Below are 22,325 nucleotides of genomic sequence, written 5' to 3' on the forward strand. Positions count from 1 at the left end.
AATCACAGCAGAGTTGAGAGCTGCCCCCATCACTGCTATATTATATATAATATATATAATATAATTATATAATATATATTATATACATTATAGAATATATATCATATAATATTATATAATAATATACTATAACATACTATACTGTTATATTATATTATATTATCTATAATTATATATTGCCTCAGACACCATTCTCTAACCGCTGTGGGTATGGGATGTGCTCCCATACCAGAACATTATTTACCATTACAAGTTCCATATAGAACCAACCCTCCCAGTCTGGTTTCTGTACAGCTGGATATCCACCCCCTGCACAGGCTCACACCCCTCCTGTTCTAGAGACCAGAGTACATAAATGTATCTGTGTAATATAGGCAGTATATCACATTATATATTCTATACTAGGTATTGTATAATCCACAATACGCATACAAAGCACAGTGATAATGCACAACAATCCTCACGTTTATCAGGGACAGATGTCTTTTATACACACACACATCTACAGCTATACCTCTATCTATAGATATCTTACATATATATTTTATATAAATATATAATTTTTATATAAATAATGGCCCTGCTGTCACCTCTGTCCCCTCCCCGTTCCCGGGGGATGCTCCCTCCTCCCACAGGACAAGTTTCCCTCACCACCCGCTGTTTATCCCTGTCTGTTCTTCAGCACAAAACTCCTGACTCAGGATTGAGCCTAAAGAGTGGGATGGAATGGGAGGGCCTGTAGGATAGGATGGGATTTGGGATGGGACAATTGTCTATTAGGGCATAAGCCCTCAGAACTTCCATGCTTGTTTAAATCACTCGGAAACATTTTACAGCTCTCGGGGCCTTTTTACACTTGGAAAGCAGGGAGAGGACTGAAATCCAAGGTGAAGTGGGATTTTGGGAAGGAATTCTTTCCTGTGAGACTAGAGAGGCCCTGGCACACGGTGCCCAGAGAAGCTGTGGCTGCCCCTGGATCCCTGGCAGTGTCCAAGGCCAGGTTGGAGGGGGCTTGGAGCAGCCTGGGATAGTGGAAGGTGGCTCTGCCCTTGGCAGCGAGCGGGAACAGATGAGCCCTAAGGCCCCTTCCAACCCAAACAATCCTGGACTTGCCTAAGGTGGCCAAGGCCTCATCCAACAGGTAAATAAAGACAGTTCTCAGCTCAGGGAACTACAGCCCAAATCCCACATCCCTGTGCATGCCCCAGGGCACAGCTGTATCACCACCCTTGCCCATGAAGGAGAAAGAAATTAAAAATAAGTTATATTTATCACCTTTTCTTTCTGCTGAGACTCAAAACTTAGGGCTCAGGGCAAGGAAAAGCAGCAGGACCGTGTTTGGGGTGTGTGGACAGAAAAACCTGAGCAGGTCCCAGTGGCAGCAACTCCTGGACTGGTTTTGAGACCAAATTTAAGTGCAGAGAGCCCAGGGGGGCTGGGGGTTGTTGTGCACAATAATTCCAACTCCAAGCCAGGTTTCTTTAGTAATTCCTTTATTAAAACTACAAACCAGAGTTAAAATTCCTGCATTATTCACATAGGTTAGGTGTCTAAGTTCATAGAATAAGGACAGTCCAGCAGCCAAAGAGGTCAGAAACTGGTCAGCTGAACTGAACTCTGACCAGTTCAGAGCTGCTGGTTTAAGACTTCAGCCAGGGCCTCCTCGCTCCATGGATCTCCCAGGGCAGCTGGAAAAGTTCCTCCAGGCTCCATGAGAAGAAGCAGGAGCAGAGCTCCAGTGCAAAGGCAAAGTTTGTTCAAGATTACAGGTGAAACCGTACCCAGCGTTCACAGCTCGGGAGGAGGGAGGGAACTGGCAACAAGCACCGGGAAAATCACCTCCATTCACTCCAGGAATTCCAGAGGAAAGATTCTTACCCTGCCCCTGGCCCCAACACACAAATATTTACAGAGACATGACCAGCAAGAAGCAGGGTTTGACTCCCTTGCTGAGGGGCAGGAGCTGCTGCTCCAGCAAGAGAGTCCAACTCCCTCAAAAGTCACCAGGAACATGGCCTAAAGGGATGGGAAAGCTCCAGGTCAGTTAAACTCCTCCTTGATGGGGGTGCAGCCTGAGAAGAAGCTGATGTTACTGCTCAGCATCCTCTTCTTCTTCTTCCCAAAGGGGTTCTGGTTCTCCTGGGACTCCTCATCCCTCCCAAGGAGGGAGGCTGCAGCACTGGGAATCTTCAGGAGCACCTCCTGGTCTGTGATGTCCTGCAGGACCTGTGGGAAACAAGGAACAATCTCCAGCATTAGTCACTGCTGCAGTGACCCACCAGAGGCAGCAGGACACAAAGTGCCAGGCCAGCCTCAAGAGTTGCTTCATTTTTTTACTCAAGTCAAGAAAAAGACAAACTTTTGGACCAAGTATCAAGATTCAGCAGGAAGACACAGCAGTTGGAATGGTGAGTTCCAATGGGACAAGGGAATTTGTTTAGCTGAGGCAAAATGAGATGTGCCAGGTCAGAGAGCACAACAGCTTAAGGTCACTTTGCACATGGACAGATGTGATTTTACCCTGCTCCTCACTTCCCCTCTCTCCTCGCTGAAAGTGCTGCAGGAAAACTTGGCAAGCCTGTGGCATCATTTCAGTGTGGAAACATAGGAATTCAGCAAACTCAAACCTTCCACACGAGCTGCCTGCAGTTGTGCAGAGTTTTCCAGCAGCAGCTTCTCCTCTGGGGGGATTTCCCTCCAAGATCCCTCATTCAGCAGCTCTGCTGTCCCTGCTCCCTGGGAATACCTTTGTGGTTGGAGTGACACACACGGGCTGGAAGAAGCTCTCTCCTGCTTTCACCTCCGTGGGGTCTTCCAGCTTCAAGGACCCTTCTGAGTCCCTTTTGTGCTCCTCACATGCTGTGGTTTCCTGAGGGGCAGCAGAGGATGAAGCTCTTGTAGAACATCCATCCCATCCCTTCCCACCACAGCCCCCTGCTCTCTGGCTGGGAAGTATTCCACAGGATGCTGCAGCTCAGGCTAGGGCTCCATAGGCAATAATTAAAGCGCTGTGGGATGTCCCCACTTGATTTCTGAGATCCAAGAGCAGAATTCCCACTAGGAGCAGCTTCCCCAATGAACATCAGTTTCTCATGGACCTTCCTGCTGCTACAGCCCCCTCCCCAAACCATCTCTTCCCTTCTTAAAAATAAATCCGGGAATGAGTCGAGGTTTTGTGTTGTCTGAAGCCAAAGACACAAGTTTAATTTACTGAGTCCAAAAGGAAAATTGAAATTATTTGTCCTCAGATTTGTGGATGAGAAGTGGGAACAGGAAAATCTCTGCTGTGAATCTCCACATGTCTGCGCTCAGTGGCAGAGCCTGGTCCTGCAGTGGAAAATTGTCCTCAGTTACCAGAGAGGCACTAATTAGTGATGTTCACAGAGCTTCAGCAAAGTGCACGTGCTCTGTCTGGACAAACTATGCTTGTGTGGGAATTGTCCCTTCATCCAGCTCTGCTCCAGCCCCCGTCCAGGCCCTGCAGCCCCTCAGGCACCCCCAGAGCCAGCAGCACTCACCAGGTCGTGGTCCCTGTTCCTGCATGTGGCCGCGGCGCAGCTGCAGCTGTCGGTGCATCCCAACTTCTGCTTCCTGCAGCCACACTGCCTGTTCCCACAGCGGCCCTTGCACGAGCACTGCAAGGGAAGGGGGATCCAGTGGCCAGGATGCTCCTGGAATGCTCCAGCTCCCGCCAGCTGTGGCATCTCAAGGACAGGGACACCCCCAAGCTGCCCCAGAAGTGTTTCGCTGCCAGTCCTACCTCCCAGCATAATTCTCTTCCTAATACCCAGAATAAAATCCTTCCACCTACAGATCCATCTTCAGGATCTATAGGATAAGCACCTCCAGCTACTCAGTGCCTGATTTCAGGTGATCTCAAAGGATCCCAGTTTCTGTGCCACACTTCCACAAAAGGAGGGAGTCCCCACCCCAAACACCTCAGGAATTTTCTGAGCCACAGGCTGAAGCTCCAGACTGACACAGACAGATGGAAGCCGAGGCTCTGTCAGGACTGGAAGCTGCAGATTCCCAGAGGGAACAGGGATCCACAACAGGCCATCCCTTTTTTTGTTTGTTTTCTCCCTAAAATAGGCTCCCTGCAGGGATCTGGCTGCTCTTAGGGCTGTTCCTGAAGCAGAGGCCAGCTCAGGCACAGGCAGCAGGACACAACACATCTCTCATGGGAGAGGGTGACTTGGACAGGGAAAACCTGTCCAGGAAGGTGTTGCTGACTGCTGACCTTTGCTGTGTCTGTGGGAAGGTCACAAATATCCTAAGGCACCCAAATAACCCATTTCTGCCACTCAGAGCAGTGGAGACACCACATCTCCCCACTCCATACCCAATCCTTGGACACAGCAAGTGATTCCCCAGCAGACACTGGACCAAGGGCAGCTGGATCTTACCCCCATAAGGTTTTTCCTTGCTCCTCTGCCTGCTTTCCCAGGAAGCCAGTCGGAATCATTCAGTTCCCCAGAGTCAGAGAGCAGCTCCTCCACATCCACCTCGGGGCTGGGTGCCCGGGGCTTGGCCGTGGTCTGCCGGCGGCTCTTGGGCTGTAACACAGGAGCACGGGGGGTTAGGCCACCCAAAAAAATCACACTGTTATATTTTATTAATAATTTTTATATTTTAATAAGGTTTTATTTGATTTTATTAAGGTTTTCAGAGTCCCTCAGAGCCAAGAAGGTTGGGGGAAAAAAAAGATCCAATTATCAGGATTGAAAATTCAATCGATTTAAACTATTGATGACAAATCCTTGGAAGTCTGAGTTGTTGTCACATCACGTGACAAAAAACAAGTGTCACACTCCTGTCCAAAGAGTCTTAAATCATTTCTTCCTCCCAGCACTAAGATTTGTCTCTTTGCAAAGCAGCAAACCTTGCTGTGACACACATGCCTTGCTCCACAATTTAAAGACTGGGAACGCTACAGAAAAACAACCTGGGTTGTGAAGGAGGATACAGAGTCAGAATTACAATGAGGAAACAGGTTTGGCGGTTTTTTTGTTTGTTAATCAAAAAACTAATGCAGGTATTTGGGTCTTCTGGAAAGGACAGAAGGGGCCACTTCAATGAGCAGAACAAGTGCCTGGCAAAAGCAGCTTGGGAGAAAGAAAAAAATCACATTATCAGTAGCCAAGATTAACTCTAGCAAAGAATTCAGGTGCAATACAAACTGTGCAGCCTCTTACTTTGGGTGGAACATAATCAAAAGAAGAGTCTGGAGACTCAAGTGGCCTTTGCTGGATGTGCCGGAGCTTCTGGCCACTGGCAACTTGGAGGAGCAGCAGTTTCTGTCAGAAGAGACAAGAATCAGCTCTGCAAAATCCACAAACCCAACTGCCACAGGGCTCTGGCGTCTGTACAAGGCTCTACCTGTTTCAGAGTGTCATTTTCCCGGAGCAGTTCCTGGTTCTTCTCACACATCTCCTTCATTTTCTCTAGCTCTTCCTCCTGTTTGTAGGTCAAGAGGAAATTTATTTCCTTGGAGAGAAATAAGAGAAAATCCCCCAGGGCTATTCCAGCCTGCACAGCAACCACCCCATGCAGGCTTCTGCAAAGGGAATACACAATCCTGCTCTATTCCAGGTATCCCAAAGGATCCCAGCCACACCCAGCCACTGCACCTGGAACTGCAGTCGCTCCTGCAGTTGTTTCTCCCGCTCGTTCAGGGAATCTTCCAATCTCTTATCTGCTGCTTCTTTCTGCTGGAATTGGCTGAGCAGGTACAGAACCTACAAGCAAGTTGGAATAAACAGGAGTGAATTCCTGAAAGAAACACTTGGCATCAAAGTCCAGGCTCAGGGGAACTTCCTGCCACTTCCAGCAAAATTCCCCCCTGACCTACTTGAAAAGTGATCTTGTAACATCCTCACTTAAAGTGGGAGGAACGTTACTGAGTAAACCAATTTGCACAGGATAAATACAGGGATTTCTTTGGCTTTTAATGGACCATCTGCAAAAATCCAGCAAAATTTGACTTGATATTCAGCACCAGCTTCCTTTCAGCACATCCCCTTTGCCTTTCTCCCTGAGCAGACCTGGAGATCAGTCCCAGACTCCAAGATTTCCATGAGCTGTGATTCACCTTTTCCTGGTGTTGCTGTTCCTGCACCAAAATCTGATTTTGGAAGGCTGTCTCCAGCTCTGCTGTGTGGTTTCTCTCTTCCATCAGCATCTTCTGCACGTCAGAACAGCTGGCCTGGCTCTGCTCCAGGCTGCTCTGCAGTTTGCTCTCCTGCACCTTGGAGGAGACCAGCTGGAAAACAAGAGCAAGGGATGGCTTGGGACAGGGATTCCCTGCTGGCACAGGGATTCCCTGCTGGCACAGGTGCTGCAGTATGGAGGGGAAGCCTCCCTGTAACTTCCAGCCACCCCAGGAGCTGGACCAGCCCTCAGCACCAAGGAGGGCAGGGAGATTCAGAGCCAGACACTTTGGAAGGGCAAACCAGGGAGCTGAGGGTGTTGTTCACAGCTCTGAATTCACCTCCCTTTCCTGCAGCACACAAAGTGTTTTTCTTTTCACCCTTTTCCTTTGATTTCCAAGCACCAGGGAGCAACAGGTAATTCAGTCCTTAGTTGCTCTTTCCCTGATCCCACCACACCCCACTTCCTACTCTTCCCCATCACCAGTCTTGTGCAAGTTTTTCCCAGCTCAACACCAATTCCACTGCTCCCCTGACCTCAGCCAGCACTGCTCTCATTTCCCTGCTTGTTCAGGAAGAATTTTTAGTATTTTTCTCTCTTCTTCCACTTCTGAAATTTGTCTTTTCCCATTTGCCCATTCCCATGTAAGTCACCCATAAGCTCAGCTTTAGCTGCTGTCTCCAGACCCTCATCTATTCCACTTCCCCCTTCCCTGTTTTTCACATTTCTCTCCCCAGTAAATAACATTTTAATCCAAACTTGTGAGGGGAATAAACCTCATCCACTACAGGAGAGCTCCACTCAAATTCCTTTGGTTCCTTCCTTTCATTTGTGGCTAAGCAGACTTAGAGCCTTTGCTTTTAGGGATAAAAGAGGAAAAGCCAAGGTTTACCTCTCCCAAGAGATACTTCAGAGCACATTTGGCCTCCAGGATGGTGGCAATGCTATCCCAGCGCTGCTTGGCCCGATCTCCATTGTCTGCATCCAGGAGTTTCTGCTGCAGGTCTGCTATCTGGGCACTCCTGGGGAAGAATCCATGGATTTGGAGTTACAACACAGGAGAAAACCAGGGCTGGTGTCTGGGCTAATGTTACTGTTCCCAGAATATTAAATAAAATAGTTTAAATTGAGATTTTTGCTGCTCAGTAGAGCACCTGGAGCCTGCATTGCTCCCCTGGGGAGTTTTGCCTCCACTTCACATTCCCAAATAAAAGTGGAGGTTTTTCCCCCAGAAGTGCTCACCAACAGCTCAAGAACCCCAGTCTAAGTGACTGAGTATTTTTGCCACATTTTGGAAAAATTCCAGCCAGGAAAACCCACACCTTTCCCTCATCATTTCCAGCATCAGCCTGCGTGTTTTTCATCCTCTTCCATCTCCCAGGGAGTTGGGATGGAAAGGAGGGGAGAGCCAGAGGCAAGGCTGTGTGGATGGGCTGTGTGGCAGTGCCTTACCTGAGCTCCATCTCCGTTTGCAGGCTCTCGATCTGCTTGGAGATGGAGAGATCCGTGTCCGGGGCCTGCAGGTCGGCCAGGCAGTACGTGCGCCTCTGTGGGGTCACAGCACGGGTACGGGGCAGGAGCAGGGGAGGAAATCCCACAGTTACAGGCATTCCAGCTGGAAAAGCCTCCAGGCATCTCCCCACAGCTGCAATTCCACTGCTCCCTCCCAAAAGCCTTCGCTAAGGGGTGTGACCCACTCATGTCCCTCACAGTCCTTGAGGGTGGAAAAGCTCCCCAAGGGTGTCGAGAACAACCATTGCCCCAACACTGACAGGTCACCCATGTCCCCAGGTGCCACACCCAGATGTTTTTTGGACACTTCCAGGGGTGCTGATTGCACCACTTCCCTGGACAGCTGCTCCAAAGCCTGACTGCCCTTTCAGGGACAAAATTTTCTGTAATTCCATTAAGCAACAAGTTCCTTCAGCACCTCTTGTCCCTGACATGTCAGAGCACAAGAACATTAACCCTTTCTCCCACAAGGGCAGCCAAGGATGGGCTCCATCCCTATCTCCTAAGGGAACAGGTCAAGTAGGAGTGAGAATAATGAACCCAATATTGCTGAACAGCCAGAGGTGTGGGGTGGGAAAAGGAGAGTTTCCCTCTTACCCGGAGCTTTGGAGGGGGGTTTTCTCCAGCCTCTTTCTTCTCTTTCAGCTGAAGGAGCTCCTTTGCCAGGATTTTCCTGTCCTCCAGCAGGTCTGCCAGGTGTCTTCGAGCCTCTTCAGTGCTGACAAGAACCTCGACTTCATTTGCAAGCCAGCTCTGGAAAAATAACCCCCAAAACCCAGCGGCTGATCTCAGCTCCAGGTCTGAATCCTTCTCCGTGAAGGCATTTCAGAGAAACTGAATAATCCCAATGCAATTCCCTGTTCCTCCTGCTGTGCTCCAGCCACCAAGGCCAGCAGCACCCACCCCAAATCCCAGTTTGCCCAGTGCTGGGATGCAAAAACGCTGCCACCCACTTTGACTCGTGCAGCAATTCCTTCCATGCCCCGATTTTGGGTCTCCTTCCGTTTATCCGCCGCCTCCTTCTGTTTCTGCAGGGCATCCTTGAGGCGTTTGTTGGCAGCTGCTGCCTGGAAGAGATTCCACAAAGAGCTGAACAGGGACTGCAAATCATCTGCAACAGCTGGAAACATGAGGGATTCCCAGACCAGGGCAAACACTGGGACAGTGACAGCACAAGGTTAATAAATCTCAATTTATCCTCCTTTAACTCAAGGACTCCTCTCCTTGATTTATTTCCTTTGCTGCCATTCCTCCTTTACAGAGAGGATGCTTCTAGGCCTGAAGGTAGAAGAAAACGCCCAAAATGAGGGGTGAAAGATGCATTTCTTTTACAAAGCCATCCTGAAAGGATTTGGAGCTGCAACCTTGTAGATCCACCACCCAAACTCATTTCCCACGTCCTACCCTGGGCATCCACATGGATTTGCCACAGAAGCCTGGGACTCAGAGTCATCTGGTACCCAGAGGTATTTGGCCTCTAAGGAGCAAATTTAACTGGGATGCCTCAAAGGCTACAATGCAGAAATAGGGATTTCTCCACAGAGAGAAAAGCTTTTCTTTCCAGCTTCTAAATTCCTTTAAGAGGTTTCTGTGTATCCTGTTCCATCCTCCAGCCCCACCTGGCAGACTTTAGGGATTGGTTGGGAATTTCCAGGAGATGTTGGCTCCTCACCTCCTCTGTTTTGCGCCGGAGGACATTGGCCTGTTTCTGGAAATCCCTCTCCAGCTTGAGGAGCTCATATTGCCTCTTTCGGTCCTGCAAGGAAAAACAGCTGGAAAAGTCCCATTTTCCATGACAAAGGAAAGGCTGCAGCCCCAGGGTTCCAGCCCCAGCATCGTGAGGCACTGAGGGGCAGGAATTGCTGTGACACGGAACTCCAGGTGTTTGCTGCCCTTTGCACTCAGCCACCACAAGCAGCTGGATTTCATCAACCTGCAGGTCCAACGTTCCTTTGGAAGTTTAAAAACCTCCCATGCTGGGGCCAAACCCTACAGCTTTAAATCCTTCAAATATTGACTATTTTTGCCTTCTGCCTTAGAGCTGATTCACAGCTGTGGTGAGCTTGAAGATCTCCAGCCATGAACAAGTTCAGGTGGTGAAAGGTGGCAGCCACATGAGCCAAGCTCCTCTTCAAAGCATTCCCAGCACTTTTCCAGTGCTTTAACTGATGCTTCCCAGTTAAACAACCTCACAGCACCCCTTTGGAGGGAGGAACAGCAGGAGGGGCTTGTTTGCTCACCTTTTCCTTCAGCTGGATCACTTCCTTGTCCTTCTGCTGCTTCCACTGCCTGAATTTCTCAGTGTCTTCTTTCATCTGACGCATCAGCTGCACCCTTTGCTGCTTCATTTCCTGAAAAACACCAGTGGCTGGAAGAATTATCCAGGATTTACATTCTGAGGAGCTCCAACGTCCATTCCCCCCATCCCTGCCAGGTGTGGGGAGTGGCAGGTAGGAAATCTTAAGAGTGCTCCCAACACAGGACACTCTCAAAGTACTAAAAAACAGGGATTTTTTTAGGCATAAAGGGAAGACCAACATAGGCACAATTTAGGGAAATCAAAGTGGAGTCAAATGATTTGACTGAGGCAAGAAATCAGAAGTGCCAGAAGATACTTTGGACTTCTTTTCCTCCCAAATCTCAGTAGCCACCTGCCTACTGTGGTCATGTAGCCAAGTGAATCTTGCCAAAAACTGCTGTTTTCAGTCTGACTAAACAGAAAGTGGATTCCTGTCTGGGATTCCTGTTTGGGATTTCTGGGACTCCTGCCTGGGAGCTGCTTTGTCTGCAGAGGCTCAAGTCAGAGGTGCCTGTTGGTTACCCTGATCTCCTGGTTCAGTTTGGACACCGTGCGCTCCGTGGATTCCTTCAGCTTCAGGAGCTTGGATTGCTCATTCAGCTTCTTCTTGAGCTCATTGATTTGTGCTTCCAGCTCCTGGAGCCTTTTCCGGCGCCGTTCGCTCAGCCTGGAGAGAAACCACAACAAATCCTCTCCAGCTTCAGAGACACCCCATGAAAAATGTCACCTCTGTCCCCTTTGCTGCTGCTGAAAGCCCACAGGAGGCTTCTCTGCAGCTCCTGGCACGTTAAAGGGACACTTTTACATCAAAAGAGCTTTCACTGATCATGGAAGTGCAAGACATTGGATTTTCTGACACATTAACACCCCTCAGAGCTGCAGTCAGTGCCCTCTTACTTGGCCTGGTTGATGTCCTTCTTTGCCATGTGCAGAGCAAGGACCAGTTCCTCCTTCTCCTTCTGCAAATTGCTGACCTCCAGCTCCAGATCCTTGATATTGGTCTAGAAAGGACAAGAGGAATAAATCTCTAAATAAAAACCTTGAAAAGACACCCTGAGGCAAAGCTTTAAGACAGAGAAGGCTTTAAAAACCCCATTCCTCTGCAGCAGGCACACCTTATCTAAGAGCTGTGTGAGGGTCACAGGGGCTGGTCCAGCACCCTCTGGAGCTTTGGTGTGCCCAGAGTCACTGTGGCCACATCCTGACTGAATCCTTTCAGAGATGGGAGACCCCAGCACAGCAGGGAAAACTGCCCAAGGGAGCAGGGATCCAGTTTAAGGAATAAATAGACCCAAATCAGAACAGGTTCCTTAGGACAGATCTCCTCCCTTCCCTCCCCAGTGTGAACTGGGGAAAACAAACTGAACAAGGAGGATTTCAGCTTTACCTGGTACTGGGACTGAATGGGCCCCAGCTGAGTGTCATTTTGAGACATTTTTTTGGCCAGGGCCTCTTTCAGAGTCAGGGCTTTGTTGAGCTCCAGCAGCTCCCTGGAGAGCTGTGCCTGGCGCAGGGCGTGCTGGGTGCTGAAGTCGTTGGAGGCTCTCTTGGATTCCTGGCCCACTTCTGCTTCCTGCAGGAGACACAGCCATGAGGAGAGGCCAATGCAGAGCTCTTCAATAACATCATCTCTGTTTCTACAGAGCACTTCAAATGCATTTTTATGTAAAAAAACTAAATATTCAGAAACGAGAACAGGTTCCTGACCTTGAACACATCGAGTTTAAAACAGCACAGACAGGAGTGATGATTTATCAAGCATTTGGGCTAGAAAATTAGCAGCAGGGAGCAGATAAAAGTGATGAGGAGATAAAACCGTGCCCCAGTGAGGTGTGCACTGCTGAGCCCCCCCACTTACACCTGCAGAATCCTGTTCAGAGTTTGGCAGCTCTGCAGCAGCTTCTGTGGTCGCAGCGTTTTCACTCTGTTGGACAGAGAGAAGAAAACTTGGGTGAAAATGGAAATATGAAGTAAAAGGAAGGAAATAACAGACTGTTGGCACATCATGGCAAAGCACGTGATTCTCCTCCGGCCAGAACCTCTCTGGAAAGAGGAGACCATTGTCCTCCTCCTGGAGGAGAGGGAGGAAACTCCTCCTTGTCTGGTTGGAAAAGCCATTCCTTGAAATCTTCCCTGAACTCCAGCACTGGGAGCTACCTCCTCACAGGAGAGGACAGAGGAATGTCCAGTGAAGGAGAGCTGAAATTCCTCCATTAGACAAAGCCTGGAAGCTTCTATTTAACAATTTCAGGTCCCTGCAATTTACGTTGTCCATAAGAATCACCAAGTTTACAACACTCCATCCAATTTAGGGATTGTAAATCCATTCTGATCTCCAATATCAGGTTTTTTCATGGAGACTCCTCCTTTCATCCCCCAGCCAGGAGCAGCACAAGTGGCCTTTCTGCAGCACTAAAGCACAACAGGACAGTTTTGAAGTGGATCTCAAGAGTCACTTCATACTTTTAATTCCTGGGCTCCTTGAGGGAAGCTGTTGGAGTGGAATCCCAGATTTCCTGAGTAACTTGGCACAACTACCCCTTCCCTGGGCTCAGCCTTACCTGCAGCTCAGCCAGCACCTGCTGCAGGTTCCGGATCACCTCCACGTTTTCCTTCAACTCCTCATCCTCCACAGTCTCCACCAGCTTCTGCAGATCCAACTTGCACCTGGAAACGTGGGAACAAGTCCATGGCATGTTTGTGTCAGTTTGTGTCACACATGCCAGGGAGGAACAACTTCCCCCACCCAACCTCTGAATTAATTCTGGCTGAACAAACCCCAGCAGATTGGATCCAGTTTATCCCACTAAAACCATCAAATTCCCAAGGATGTTTTTGCAGGAGAAGGGTGTGGGGACACTCACACAGCATGGTGCTGGAGCTGCTCTAGCTTGGCATTCATCTTCTCATTCTCTTGCTCTGTCTAGGAGAAATCAGAATTATAATGAATTGTAGAAGAAGCCAGGACTCAGCTGATTAATTTGCACCAGAAGATTTGCAGTGTGAAAATCAATGCACTGAAAGATCTTTCATGGTCAGGGCCACCAGTTGGGATTTAGCAGCATTTTTTCAGGGATGGACACTGCAGGTAGTAGGAAAAAAAAGCACGGTGGGGAAGGGAGAGCACAGGTGTGCAAACACGATTTAAAATATTAAAATAAAATATTTAAAATGTTAAAAACTGAAAGATTCAGGTCTCCCTTTCCCCACTGAAGTCACAGATCTAAAGGCCAACAGACTCTGGAAGGCTCTTGGTTCTGACTGACTTGGAATCAATGTGAAAGGAACATTAAAGAGAGATTCCCAATGTGCCACAGGGACAGGAGCTGCTGTTGATTCATTCCCAGCAATTCAGAGCTCTCCTGGGACAGCTGAACTTACCAGGATGATCCTCTCCAGCATCTGTGCTGTTTGCCCAGCAGCCTCACTCAGCCCCTGGCTCAGCTTCTGGTTCTCCTCCTGCAGGGATTGGTTCTTCTCCATCAGGGACTGGAGGCTCTCCGAGGGGGCCAGGCCACTGCAACAGCGAGGCGCAGTTTGGGTGTGAGCATGGCCTGGCCAGGGCTTTGTGACAGCACTGAAGTCACCTCCAAAACAATGATTATCCCCTAAATAATTTACAATAACTAGCCCAGAATGGGGTTTGAGTGGGAAGGATCTCAAAGCCCATCCAGTCCCACCCCCGCCATAGGCAGGGACACCTTCCACAGACCAGGCTGCTCCAAGTCCTGTCCAAGCCTTGGACACTTCCAGAGTGCAGGAAGAACCTCCAAACAGAGGTTGTGAACTCCATGCACGTGGTTTTGAAACATCCCCAGAACACAACAGCTGCACAATCCAACTCTGTCCCAGATTTTGTGCTTTTAAGGATAACGGAGGTGGAGCTGTCCCACCTTCAGGGGTACAGGGGTGAGGAAAAGAGGGATGGATGGGTATTTATTTACACAGAGAAGTATTTATTCAGGAGGTGGTTCCTGGTTCCTTTTTTACTTCCTCCAACAGATTTTTGCAATCTTGAGGTGTTTGCTACAAAATTAAATATCCCAGGGAATTCCAGTAAGGATGAAAAAAGAGGGGGGAAAAAAAGCAATCAATTTATTCTCCCCTCACTCCACAGCACTGCCCAGAGCTAAGGTGATCCAGAGGCTCCTCTGGAGTGGGATAAGCACAGATCCATGGGACATGAAATAACAAATCTTACTTGAGAGACATAGGCAGGGTCCCTCCGTGGGCCTGGAGCAGCAGCACCTGCAGCTGCTGGACCTACAGAGACAAAGAGTTATTGCTTGTAAATGTAGCAACTCCATGGATGATGGGTCTTCCTGACTCACCTGCTCTGTAATTCCCACTTTACCACTGCCTGTGGAAAGGAGTGGTGTTGTTACAGTATTTCAAGTGATTTACTCCTCAAATAAAAGGTTCTTCTCTTCCCTCTGGGATCACCCCAAGGAAAACTCTTCCCCTTCCCACTGCTGGGTGCAGGCAGGAGATGCCAGGAGGGCACCAAACCATCTCTGTATTTCGAATTCTGCCTGTAGCCCACCAAGCAATGATTTGTTGGGTGGAAGGGAAATTTAAACCACAGCAACTGCTGCAAAATTCCAAGAAATATCCATATATTCCCCTCCCAGCCACCTCCAGAGACAGAGCAATGCACATTAGGGATATTTTGCATACTTGAGGAGGTTGTGCCTTCCCTGGATGTTTGCTGAGCTCAGAACCAGAGGGATCCCCCAGTACCTGCTGTTTCAGCTGGTGCAGCTCAGCTGCCTGGGGGTCCACGTTGACAATGGGTTTGTTTTTGATCTTCCTGGCCCTGTCAGCGTAACGCAGAGTGTTCAGGGTCTCCTCCAGGTTGGAGTCTGCTGGGCTCACACAGGCAATCATCAGCGTGTGGCTGTTCCCACCCAGGGAGTCTGGGGACGAAGAGAAACAGCATCAAAGCTGCCACAGAGCAACAACGACAGTGAAGTGTCATCATTCAAGGATTCCAACCCCCAAAATGCAGATGGACTTTGGTGCCACTCATTACTTTCTCCTCTGCTCAGTCAGTTCTGTACTAAAGGGGGTTTTTAAAAGCCAAAGTTGGGCTTTGAAACCATAGATTTCACCCCAGAAGCCCCAGCTGTTGCCCTAATAATTTCCTTCTGCCATTGCTGTCCTGGTTCTTTTAGGCTTGCCCCTCCCTTCTCCCCTCCAGTAACAAGACCTCCACGAATATCCAGAATTTTCTCCAACTTAAGGAATTATTGGCTAAGAAGAGATCACAAAGCTGCATGAACTTCATCCTTTGGTTTTACACAAATCGGCTCCTTAAAGCTACTGACCAGAAAAACACACATCCAGCCCAACCCACCCCCCACATCCAGCCCAATCCAGGTTTTTAATGAGGTACTTTCAGACATGGAAAATACTGAAGAGCTTTTGCACCAAACGATGTAATTACCATAAAAAACCCAGTGATTTCATTACCAAAGCTGTGCCCAAATTAAAGGGCAATTTCAATAAAATGCATTAGAAGACAAATCCCAGCTACTGAAAAATAAAGACCAGATATTCAGACCAAGAAAACAAATCCCAGGGAAGGCACAGACAGTCGGAGCTGCATTCTGGCTGCGGCACCACCCAGGGAGTTGCTATAATTAAGGTACAATAATGGATCTCTGCTCCCAGACTTCTCCTCCTCCTTCTCCCCACCAAAAATATGCCCTGGATTTGTCTTGTTTCCTCCTGTCACACAAAGTGCAGGAGAGCAGGACTCCTTTTGAGCCCATCTCACTGCATTTGCAACCTCAAATAAGAGTCCAGGAAAGCTCTGGCTTCAGTGAGGAATTAAATAAATGAATCCCTTTGCAGCAGCAGCTCTGAGCTGTGGGGTTTTCTCCTGCTTTGTTATTTAAAAAGCACCTGTAAATTTAGGCTTTGTCATCATCTTCTCTCACCTTGCAGCAGCCTGGTCAGCTTGGAGTCTCTGTAGGGGACAAACCCCCCCTTTTTATTCTCTTCTCCCAGAGCACTGATGACATTCCCCAGGCACAGGAGGCCTCTGTTGATGTTGATTCCTGCAGACAAAGCTCAAAGTGAGCACAGCCACCTCAACAGCTCCAAACTCCTCATTTCCTGCTCTTATTAACTTCAGCAAGGTTAAAAAGGCAGATTAAAGGGTTAAAGAAGCACTTTGCTCTTTTATTAACTCCCAAGTGAGAAGACACCCAAACTCCCCCAGTGCCAGCCCACAGACCTTCTTTGAGTCTGTCTCCCTCAGCCTTGGTCTTCTTTTGTCTCTCAGAGCCAGCAAGATCCACCAGGTGTAGCTTGCAGTGAAAACTGCAATTTCTAGGGCAGAAAGAAACTGTTTTATTCTCCCAGGTAAACTCCCAGTTGGAAAAGGAGCAGCCCAGGAGCTGAAAATTCAGAGAGCCAAAAATGGAACTGCCCTGAGAAGTGCAGCTCAGGACCGTGATGAGGAGATTTTGGGAAAGTCCCTCTTACCAGCTGCACCATGACACTCACTTGTCATTTTTCTTCTTCTGATCAATGCAGATGGTGAAGATGGCATGGGACCTGGAGGACTGGGAATTCATGGCCGTGGATCCCACAGTTCTGGAGTTGTTCCCCTGCTCCAGGCAGGACACGGTCTCTTGGGCACAGGTGACACTTCTTTCTGTCAGCCCCACAATCTGTAGCCAGGAAGGAAACATTGCTCATCCTCTGCTTCCTCTTTGTCCCACCTGGGATCAGAAAAACCTCCCTCGGCCTCAGGCTGTGCCAGCCCATCCCCAGGAATGTGTGTCACCTCCAGCCAGGGGCCTGGAATGGAGACTCCCAGGGAAAACTGCTTCTGAATTTCGCTTTGGGAATGTGGAATCACAGCACCTATTCCTAAACACCCCCCAAGTTCCTCTGCCTGCTCCAGAGACAAATCCATGGATATCCCAGGCCAAGCTGGGAGCTGTGCCAGTCACAAGAAGGGGGAAACTGGCAGATGGAGTGAGGATTTGTGTGGATAAAGGGATGGAGAGGCAGCTCCCAGGGACACAAACCACAGAGAGGATGAGCAGGAAGGACTGGATGTGCTCCTTGGCAAGCTGTGCTTTCCCTGAGAATCCATCCCCTCGGATCCCTCTGCGCTGCTCCCAACACATGGATGAGCCCCATCCCACTGCTTTAGGGATGACAGAAAATGACACCTAAACCCCTTCAGTTCCCAGCCCTGCCACCCCCTCCTGCTCCCACAGCCAGCAGGGCAGACCTTGATGCCTTCCTTGGGATCCTCCCGGATGCTGATCGGGGAACGTTCCCGAGAGGGGCACAGCAGGTCCAGGATGTCCTCGTTGTAGATCTGGAAGCAGCAGAGGAGCAGCTCTGGGTTACCAGCCAAAGAAAGGTGCAGTTATGCTGAAATTAGGGCTAATTTGGCATCACATTCTACTCATTTCCCCTTTAGGGAAAGATGCCTTGGACCAGAATTCTATTCCTGACAAAATCTCCTGGACTCTTAGGGATTGATTTAATCAGTATCTGTTACCTGAAGGAGGTGACCTCAAAGCTCCCTTTAGTCATAACTTGACAAAAACCAAACTTTTACCTCTAGATAAGAAACTTTGAGGACGAAGTCCCAATCCTGCCTATGCTGTTTCTCCTCAAAGAGCAGCTTGATGACCCTGGGGATGACCCCCACGCTGGGCTCATGCTCCTGGTTGGCTGTGTAGGTGCCTCCCATGGAGTAGGTTTTCCCAGATCCCGTCTGTCCGTAGGCCAAGACAGTGGCATTGTATCCTGGGGGAACAAAGGGCACCTAAGTGAGTCATGTGAGGACAGAAAGCTGCATTTTTGAAAACCACCCTTCCAGAAAATTCTCAGTTTACATCAGCTTAAGTACAGATCACAGTCAGGAACTCAGACAGGGAAAAAAAGGCAATGAAAACTCTGTAAAGCACAGATAAAATGATTATTCCAGTTCTTTTCTTAAGGCTGGATGTTGCTTTATTAGAGCTAAATGGAAACACAGCACAAGTTCTCTGCCACCCCAGCACCACTGCAGCATCCCCAGACAGGATGTTTATCAATTCATTGTGTTATTCTTAAAGAGGGACAAGGGCTTTTTATAAGGGCCTGGAGTGACAGGACAAGGGGGAATGGCTTCCCACTGCCAGAGGAAAATTAGGAAGGAATTCCTCCCTATGAGGGTGTTGAGGCCCTGGCACAGGGTGCCCAGAGAAGCTGTGGCTGCCCCTGGATCCCTGGCAGTGTCCAAGGCCAGGCTGGACAGGGCTTGGAGCAACCTGGGATAGGGGAAGGTGTCCCTGCCCATGGCAGGGGGTGGCACTGGTTGATCGTTAAGGTCTCTTCCAATCCAAATTATTCTGGTATTCCATGGAAACTGCCTTACACAGGCAGCCTCGGGAACCAGAGGGCTCAGAGAGCACACCCCACTCGTTTTGTGGAGCGGAGCAGGTTCCGAACGGGCAAGATCTGGGACAAACCTTTGAAGATGCCTCGGACCAGAGGCGACACCGCTGTGTTGAAAACCTCCTCCTGCTCCACGGACGGGTCGAACACGTAGTCGTAGGTGAAGGCCTTGTCATTGCCCACCACGACCTGCGGAGGAGAGGGACGGGGCAGCGCTGGTAACCGCGCCCGGGCTGCGGGATCCCCGGGGAGCCCCCCGAGCCTCTCACCTGCGGCTCCCCGGGCACGAAGGACAGGCACATCTGGCAGCCCTCGCTGGTCTCCTTGGGCACCAGCGGCCGGCAGCGCAGCGCCACGCGCACCGGGATGCCCTTGTCGTCCTCCCGCACCATCGCCGGCCTGCGGGACACGAGCGCCGTGAGGCGGGCCGGGACACGGGGCGGCGGCTCCGCCGGGGGAGCGGGGACGGAGCGGGGACCCCCAGCGGCCCTGCCCGGGGGTGGGGTGGAGAGGGGGTGGAGCGGCCCTGCCGGGGCTCGGGGATGGAGCGGGAGCCCCGGGGCGGGAGCGGGGCGGGAGCGGGGCGGGAGCGGGGCTGGAGCGGGCCCGGCCTGGCCCTGCCCGGTGTCGCGGGGCGGCCGCGGGACTGACCTGGAACCGCCGCTGCCCGTGCCAATGGCGGCGCCACAACGGCCGCGGTTCAAACCGGGCCGCGCGCCGCCACGGCCAATCACCGGGCGGGGTGTCAGGAGCGGCGGAGCTTCAGCCAATCGCGGAGCGTATCGTCACCGAGGGGCGGGGCAGCAGCCAATCGCAGAGCTGTGCGTCAGGCAGAGGCGGAGTCAACCCTGGGGTGGGGTGGCACAGCGTGAGGGGCGGGGCGCAGGGCGGAAAGGAACCAATCGCGTGCGGGTGCGTCAGGCGAGGGGCGGGGCGAGGGGCGGGCCGCGGCCAATCGCAGCCCGGTGCGGCCGCGGGGGGCGCGTCCCGGCGGCGCGGCCGAGGGGCAGCATGGAGGGCCGGGTGCCCTACGACGACTTCCCGGTGGTTTTCCTGCCGCCCTACGAGAGCCCGCCCGCCTGGGTCCCGCCGCACGAGGTCAGCCCGGGACGGGGGGAGCGGGGGGATGGGCCGGGGGCGGCGGCGGCGGCCGCGAGGCCCCGCCGGGCGGGGTTGCCCGGGCCGGCCCCGGCTGAGCCGCCGCGCGTCCCCCGCAGCGCGTCTATCACCCCGACTACAACAACGAGCTCACGCAGTTCCTGCCCCGCACCATCGTCCTCAAGAAGCCGCCCGGGGCTCAGGTGAGGCGGGCGGCGCCGGCCTGGCGCTGCCTGGGCGCGGTGTCGCGTTCCCGGACGCGGTTCCCAGAGCGTTTCCTGGCATAAAGCGCGCTGGAATTGCGATATTCCCGACTGGCAGCGTCCTGGCACAGGGAGCTGCTGTGACAGGCGTGGGGCGGGCAGGGTGGCAGATTTCAGGCCGGTGGGCAGGGGGAGGGGTTGTTCCTGAAGTCGTATCTCGGGATGTGGAGCTGCTGGGGAATGGGAGCGGGGGCCCCTCAGGTATTCCCGGTGGCAGGAATTAGAAGAGAGGGACTGGTGCTGCTGCCTGGCTGAGCACTGCAGCACCCACGCCTTGGATCCATCTGGGAGACAGCAGGGAGAAGAGTCCTGGGGAGTTGGAAGGGTCCTGGACAGGGAGAAGAGTCCTGGGAAATGGGAAGAGAACTGGGCCAAGGGAAGGGTCTTGGTGACTGCATTTCCCTGCTGGTTTTTCCCACAGCTGGGCTTCAACATCCGGGGAGGAAAAGCCTCGCAGCTGGGAATCTTCATCTCCAAGGTGTGTCCATCCTTGTGCCATTCCCGCCCGGACCCTGCCTGTGCCCGTGGGAGCTGCTGAGCCGACTGGGTGTGCAGGGAGGCTCTGGCTGCCTGACACCCTCCCGAGCTCAGGGCTGGGATTTGTCACAAAGCTATCAGAGCATCTTGCACCACTTCCTGGTCTCTTCCCAGCCCCTGGAATTGCTCCCCGGGGCCGTGTGGGAGGGGAGCTGTGGGAGATCCGCTGCTGCCATCCCTGCTCTCCCTTCCCAGGTGATTCCCGACTCGGACGCTCACAGGGCCGGGCTGCAGGAGGGGGACCAGGTGCTCTCGGTGAACGACGTGGATTTCCAGGACATTGAGCACAGCAAGGTGAGCGCTGGGATGGGGAATCCACCTCCTTCCAGCCTCTCAGCCCAGCACAGAATGTGTGGAATCCTCTTTCCATGTTTTCCAGGCTGTGGAGATCCTGAAGACGGCGCGGGAGATCACGATGCGCGTCCGGTACTTCCCCTACAGTAAGTGCCTGGTCCAGGCACCTGGGATGCTCCTTGGGAAGCAAACTTCCATAAATCCCTGCCAATTCCACCTGAGTTTAGCAGCCCAAGGTCACTGACACTGCTGATTTGGGATCAGGCACCACATCAGGATAATGAGGCCTGGCTTCATCTGCCCACACAGGAAAACTCGGGGAGCAGGAAGGTGGGATGGCTGGGGAATGGGAAAGTTAATTTAGAGCTGGAGAAGTAGCTCATTATCCTTGAATAACATAGGGATGAGCTCTGGCACAAGTGCCAGTGGTGGATATCCCTCCCTAAGGATGTTTGAACTGTGAGTGAAGGGAAGGACTGGGTTAACTCCCAGTTTCTCCTTCTGCACCCATAAAGTTCCAAGATTTAAGGGATTAAAAAAAGGGAGAAGTCAAGCCAAACAAGGATTCTTCATAAAATGGAAAGCGGCCATTAAGAAGAAAAACATGGAGTGGGGGAAGAGGGGATTTCAAACAAATCCTTTTGTTCTAAATGCTGTAAAATCACTTGAAATTACTGGTGGGGGTGCCCTTTTACAGCCAGAGGGTCTCAAACGCTGCCTCCACTTGGAAATGTGTGTTTTCCTGAACATTTTGTGTAATTCCCCCTGGCCATCGTCTCCTTGTCCCTCCCTCCCAGATTACCAGCGGCAGAAGGAACGGACAGTTCACTAACGGGGAGCTTCATCCTGCCAAAACCTCTCCACTCCTTTTCCCCAATGTCTGAGATGACACCTCACGTTTCAGCTGTCACTGGAGGCACCACTGTCCTGCACAGGATCATCTCTTTCCCACGTGGAGGGATGCCAAGGGGCTCATTTGGCTGGAAGATGGACGGGGATTGAGGCTGTGCTCCTGGGAATGGGTGTTGGAACAAGCTGGTGTGAAGCGGGTCCTGGGGGGCAGCTGCTCCAGCAGGATCCAGGTTTTAGCAAGGCTTAAATTGAATGAGTTCTGGGCTGGTTCTGGATCCCTTGATCCTGGATCCTTGGTTGTTGAGCATTCCTGAGCACGGGCATTGTTCTCCAAGAAATCCACCTGTTGCACCCTCTTGTGCCATGGAATTCTTTCCTTCTCTGTCCCACCTCTGCTGTGCATTGCTGGGAACTCCAGGAGTAAAATCCAGCCCCAGTCCGTGCCCAGCTCTGGCTGTTTGTGCCTCTTTGCTGATAAAGACCCCACAATCCAGGGCTGGGATGTTTGGAAATGTTAATTACCAAGGAAACGTTAATTACCAAGGAAACATGTTCATTTTCAACAAATCCAGGGGCAAATGCCTGGTGAGATCACACTGTAATGGCTTCCGGACAGCCCTGGCTCTGGCCTTCTCTTCCTTGTGGTGTTTTCCACTTTTTCTGTATAAACAATCAATAAATCAAGTACAGCAACCTGAATTTAGCTTATTCCCACTCAGGAAGTCTGGGTGGGGGTTGGGATGGACCCACCCTCAGCACTATTCCAAGGAAATGCTGGGACAAGGCTCGGCTCCAGCCACCCTTGCAGCCCACAGGAGGAAATTCGGGATCTGCAGCTGTTTCAGGGTTTTTTTCCCACTGGCTCTGCTGGAAGTCAGCCCCTGATTAATCTGGAGTGTTCCAGCACT

General features: G+C 51.2%; 2 protein-coding genes across 2 annotated transcripts; one reads left to right on the forward strand and one right to left on the reverse strand.

Moving 5' to 3' along the window:
* Positions 1-1,476: 1,476 nt before the first annotated feature.
* KIF4A (kinesin family member 4A) lies at positions 1,477-19,052 on the reverse strand. Its single transcript, XM_048319352.1, has 31 exons — positions 19,025-19,052; positions 18,643-18,772; positions 18,448-18,562; positions 17,550-17,740; positions 17,214-17,303; positions 16,475-16,641; positions 16,203-16,297; positions 15,904-16,023; positions 14,702-14,877; positions 14,163-14,224; positions 13,343-13,478; positions 12,826-12,884; positions 12,523-12,628; positions 11,820-11,885; positions 11,349-11,534; positions 10,859-10,962; positions 10,484-10,628; positions 9,903-10,013; positions 9,335-9,418; positions 8,616-8,729; positions 8,260-8,415; positions 7,603-7,697; positions 7,043-7,172; positions 6,092-6,262; positions 5,631-5,738; positions 5,380-5,457; positions 5,196-5,297; positions 4,407-4,556; positions 3,519-3,635; positions 2,747-2,869; positions 1,477-2,226 (listed from the first exon to the last, which is right to left on the reverse strand). Exons 2-31 carry the CDS (start codon positions 18,763-18,765, stop codon positions 2,041-2,043), a joined length of 3,666 nt encoding a protein of 1,221 aa, XP_048175309.1. The 5' UTR covers positions 18,766-18,772; positions 19,025-19,052; the 3' UTR covers positions 1,477-2,040.
* A 282-nt stretch (positions 19,053-19,334) lies between these two features.
* PDZD11 (PDZ domain containing 11) lies at positions 19,335-22,116 on the forward strand. The gene is made up of 6 exons (XM_048319334.1): positions 19,335-19,471; positions 19,591-19,674; positions 20,156-20,212; positions 20,467-20,565; positions 20,651-20,711; positions 21,363-22,116. The coding sequence occupies exons 1-6, from the start codon at positions 19,385-19,387 to the stop codon at positions 21,395-21,397; spliced, it is 423 nt and encodes a 140-aa protein (XP_048175291.1). The 5' UTR covers positions 19,335-19,384; the 3' UTR covers positions 21,398-22,116.
* The last annotated feature ends 209 nt before the right edge of the window (positions 22,117-22,325 follow it).

Source organism: Corvus hawaiiensis, chromosome 14, assembly GCF_020740725.1.
Source record: "Corvus hawaiiensis isolate bCorHaw1 chromosome 14, bCorHaw1.pri.cur, whole genome shotgun sequence".
Taxonomy (NCBI): domain Eukaryota; kingdom Metazoa; phylum Chordata; class Aves; order Passeriformes; family Corvidae; genus Corvus; species Corvus hawaiiensis.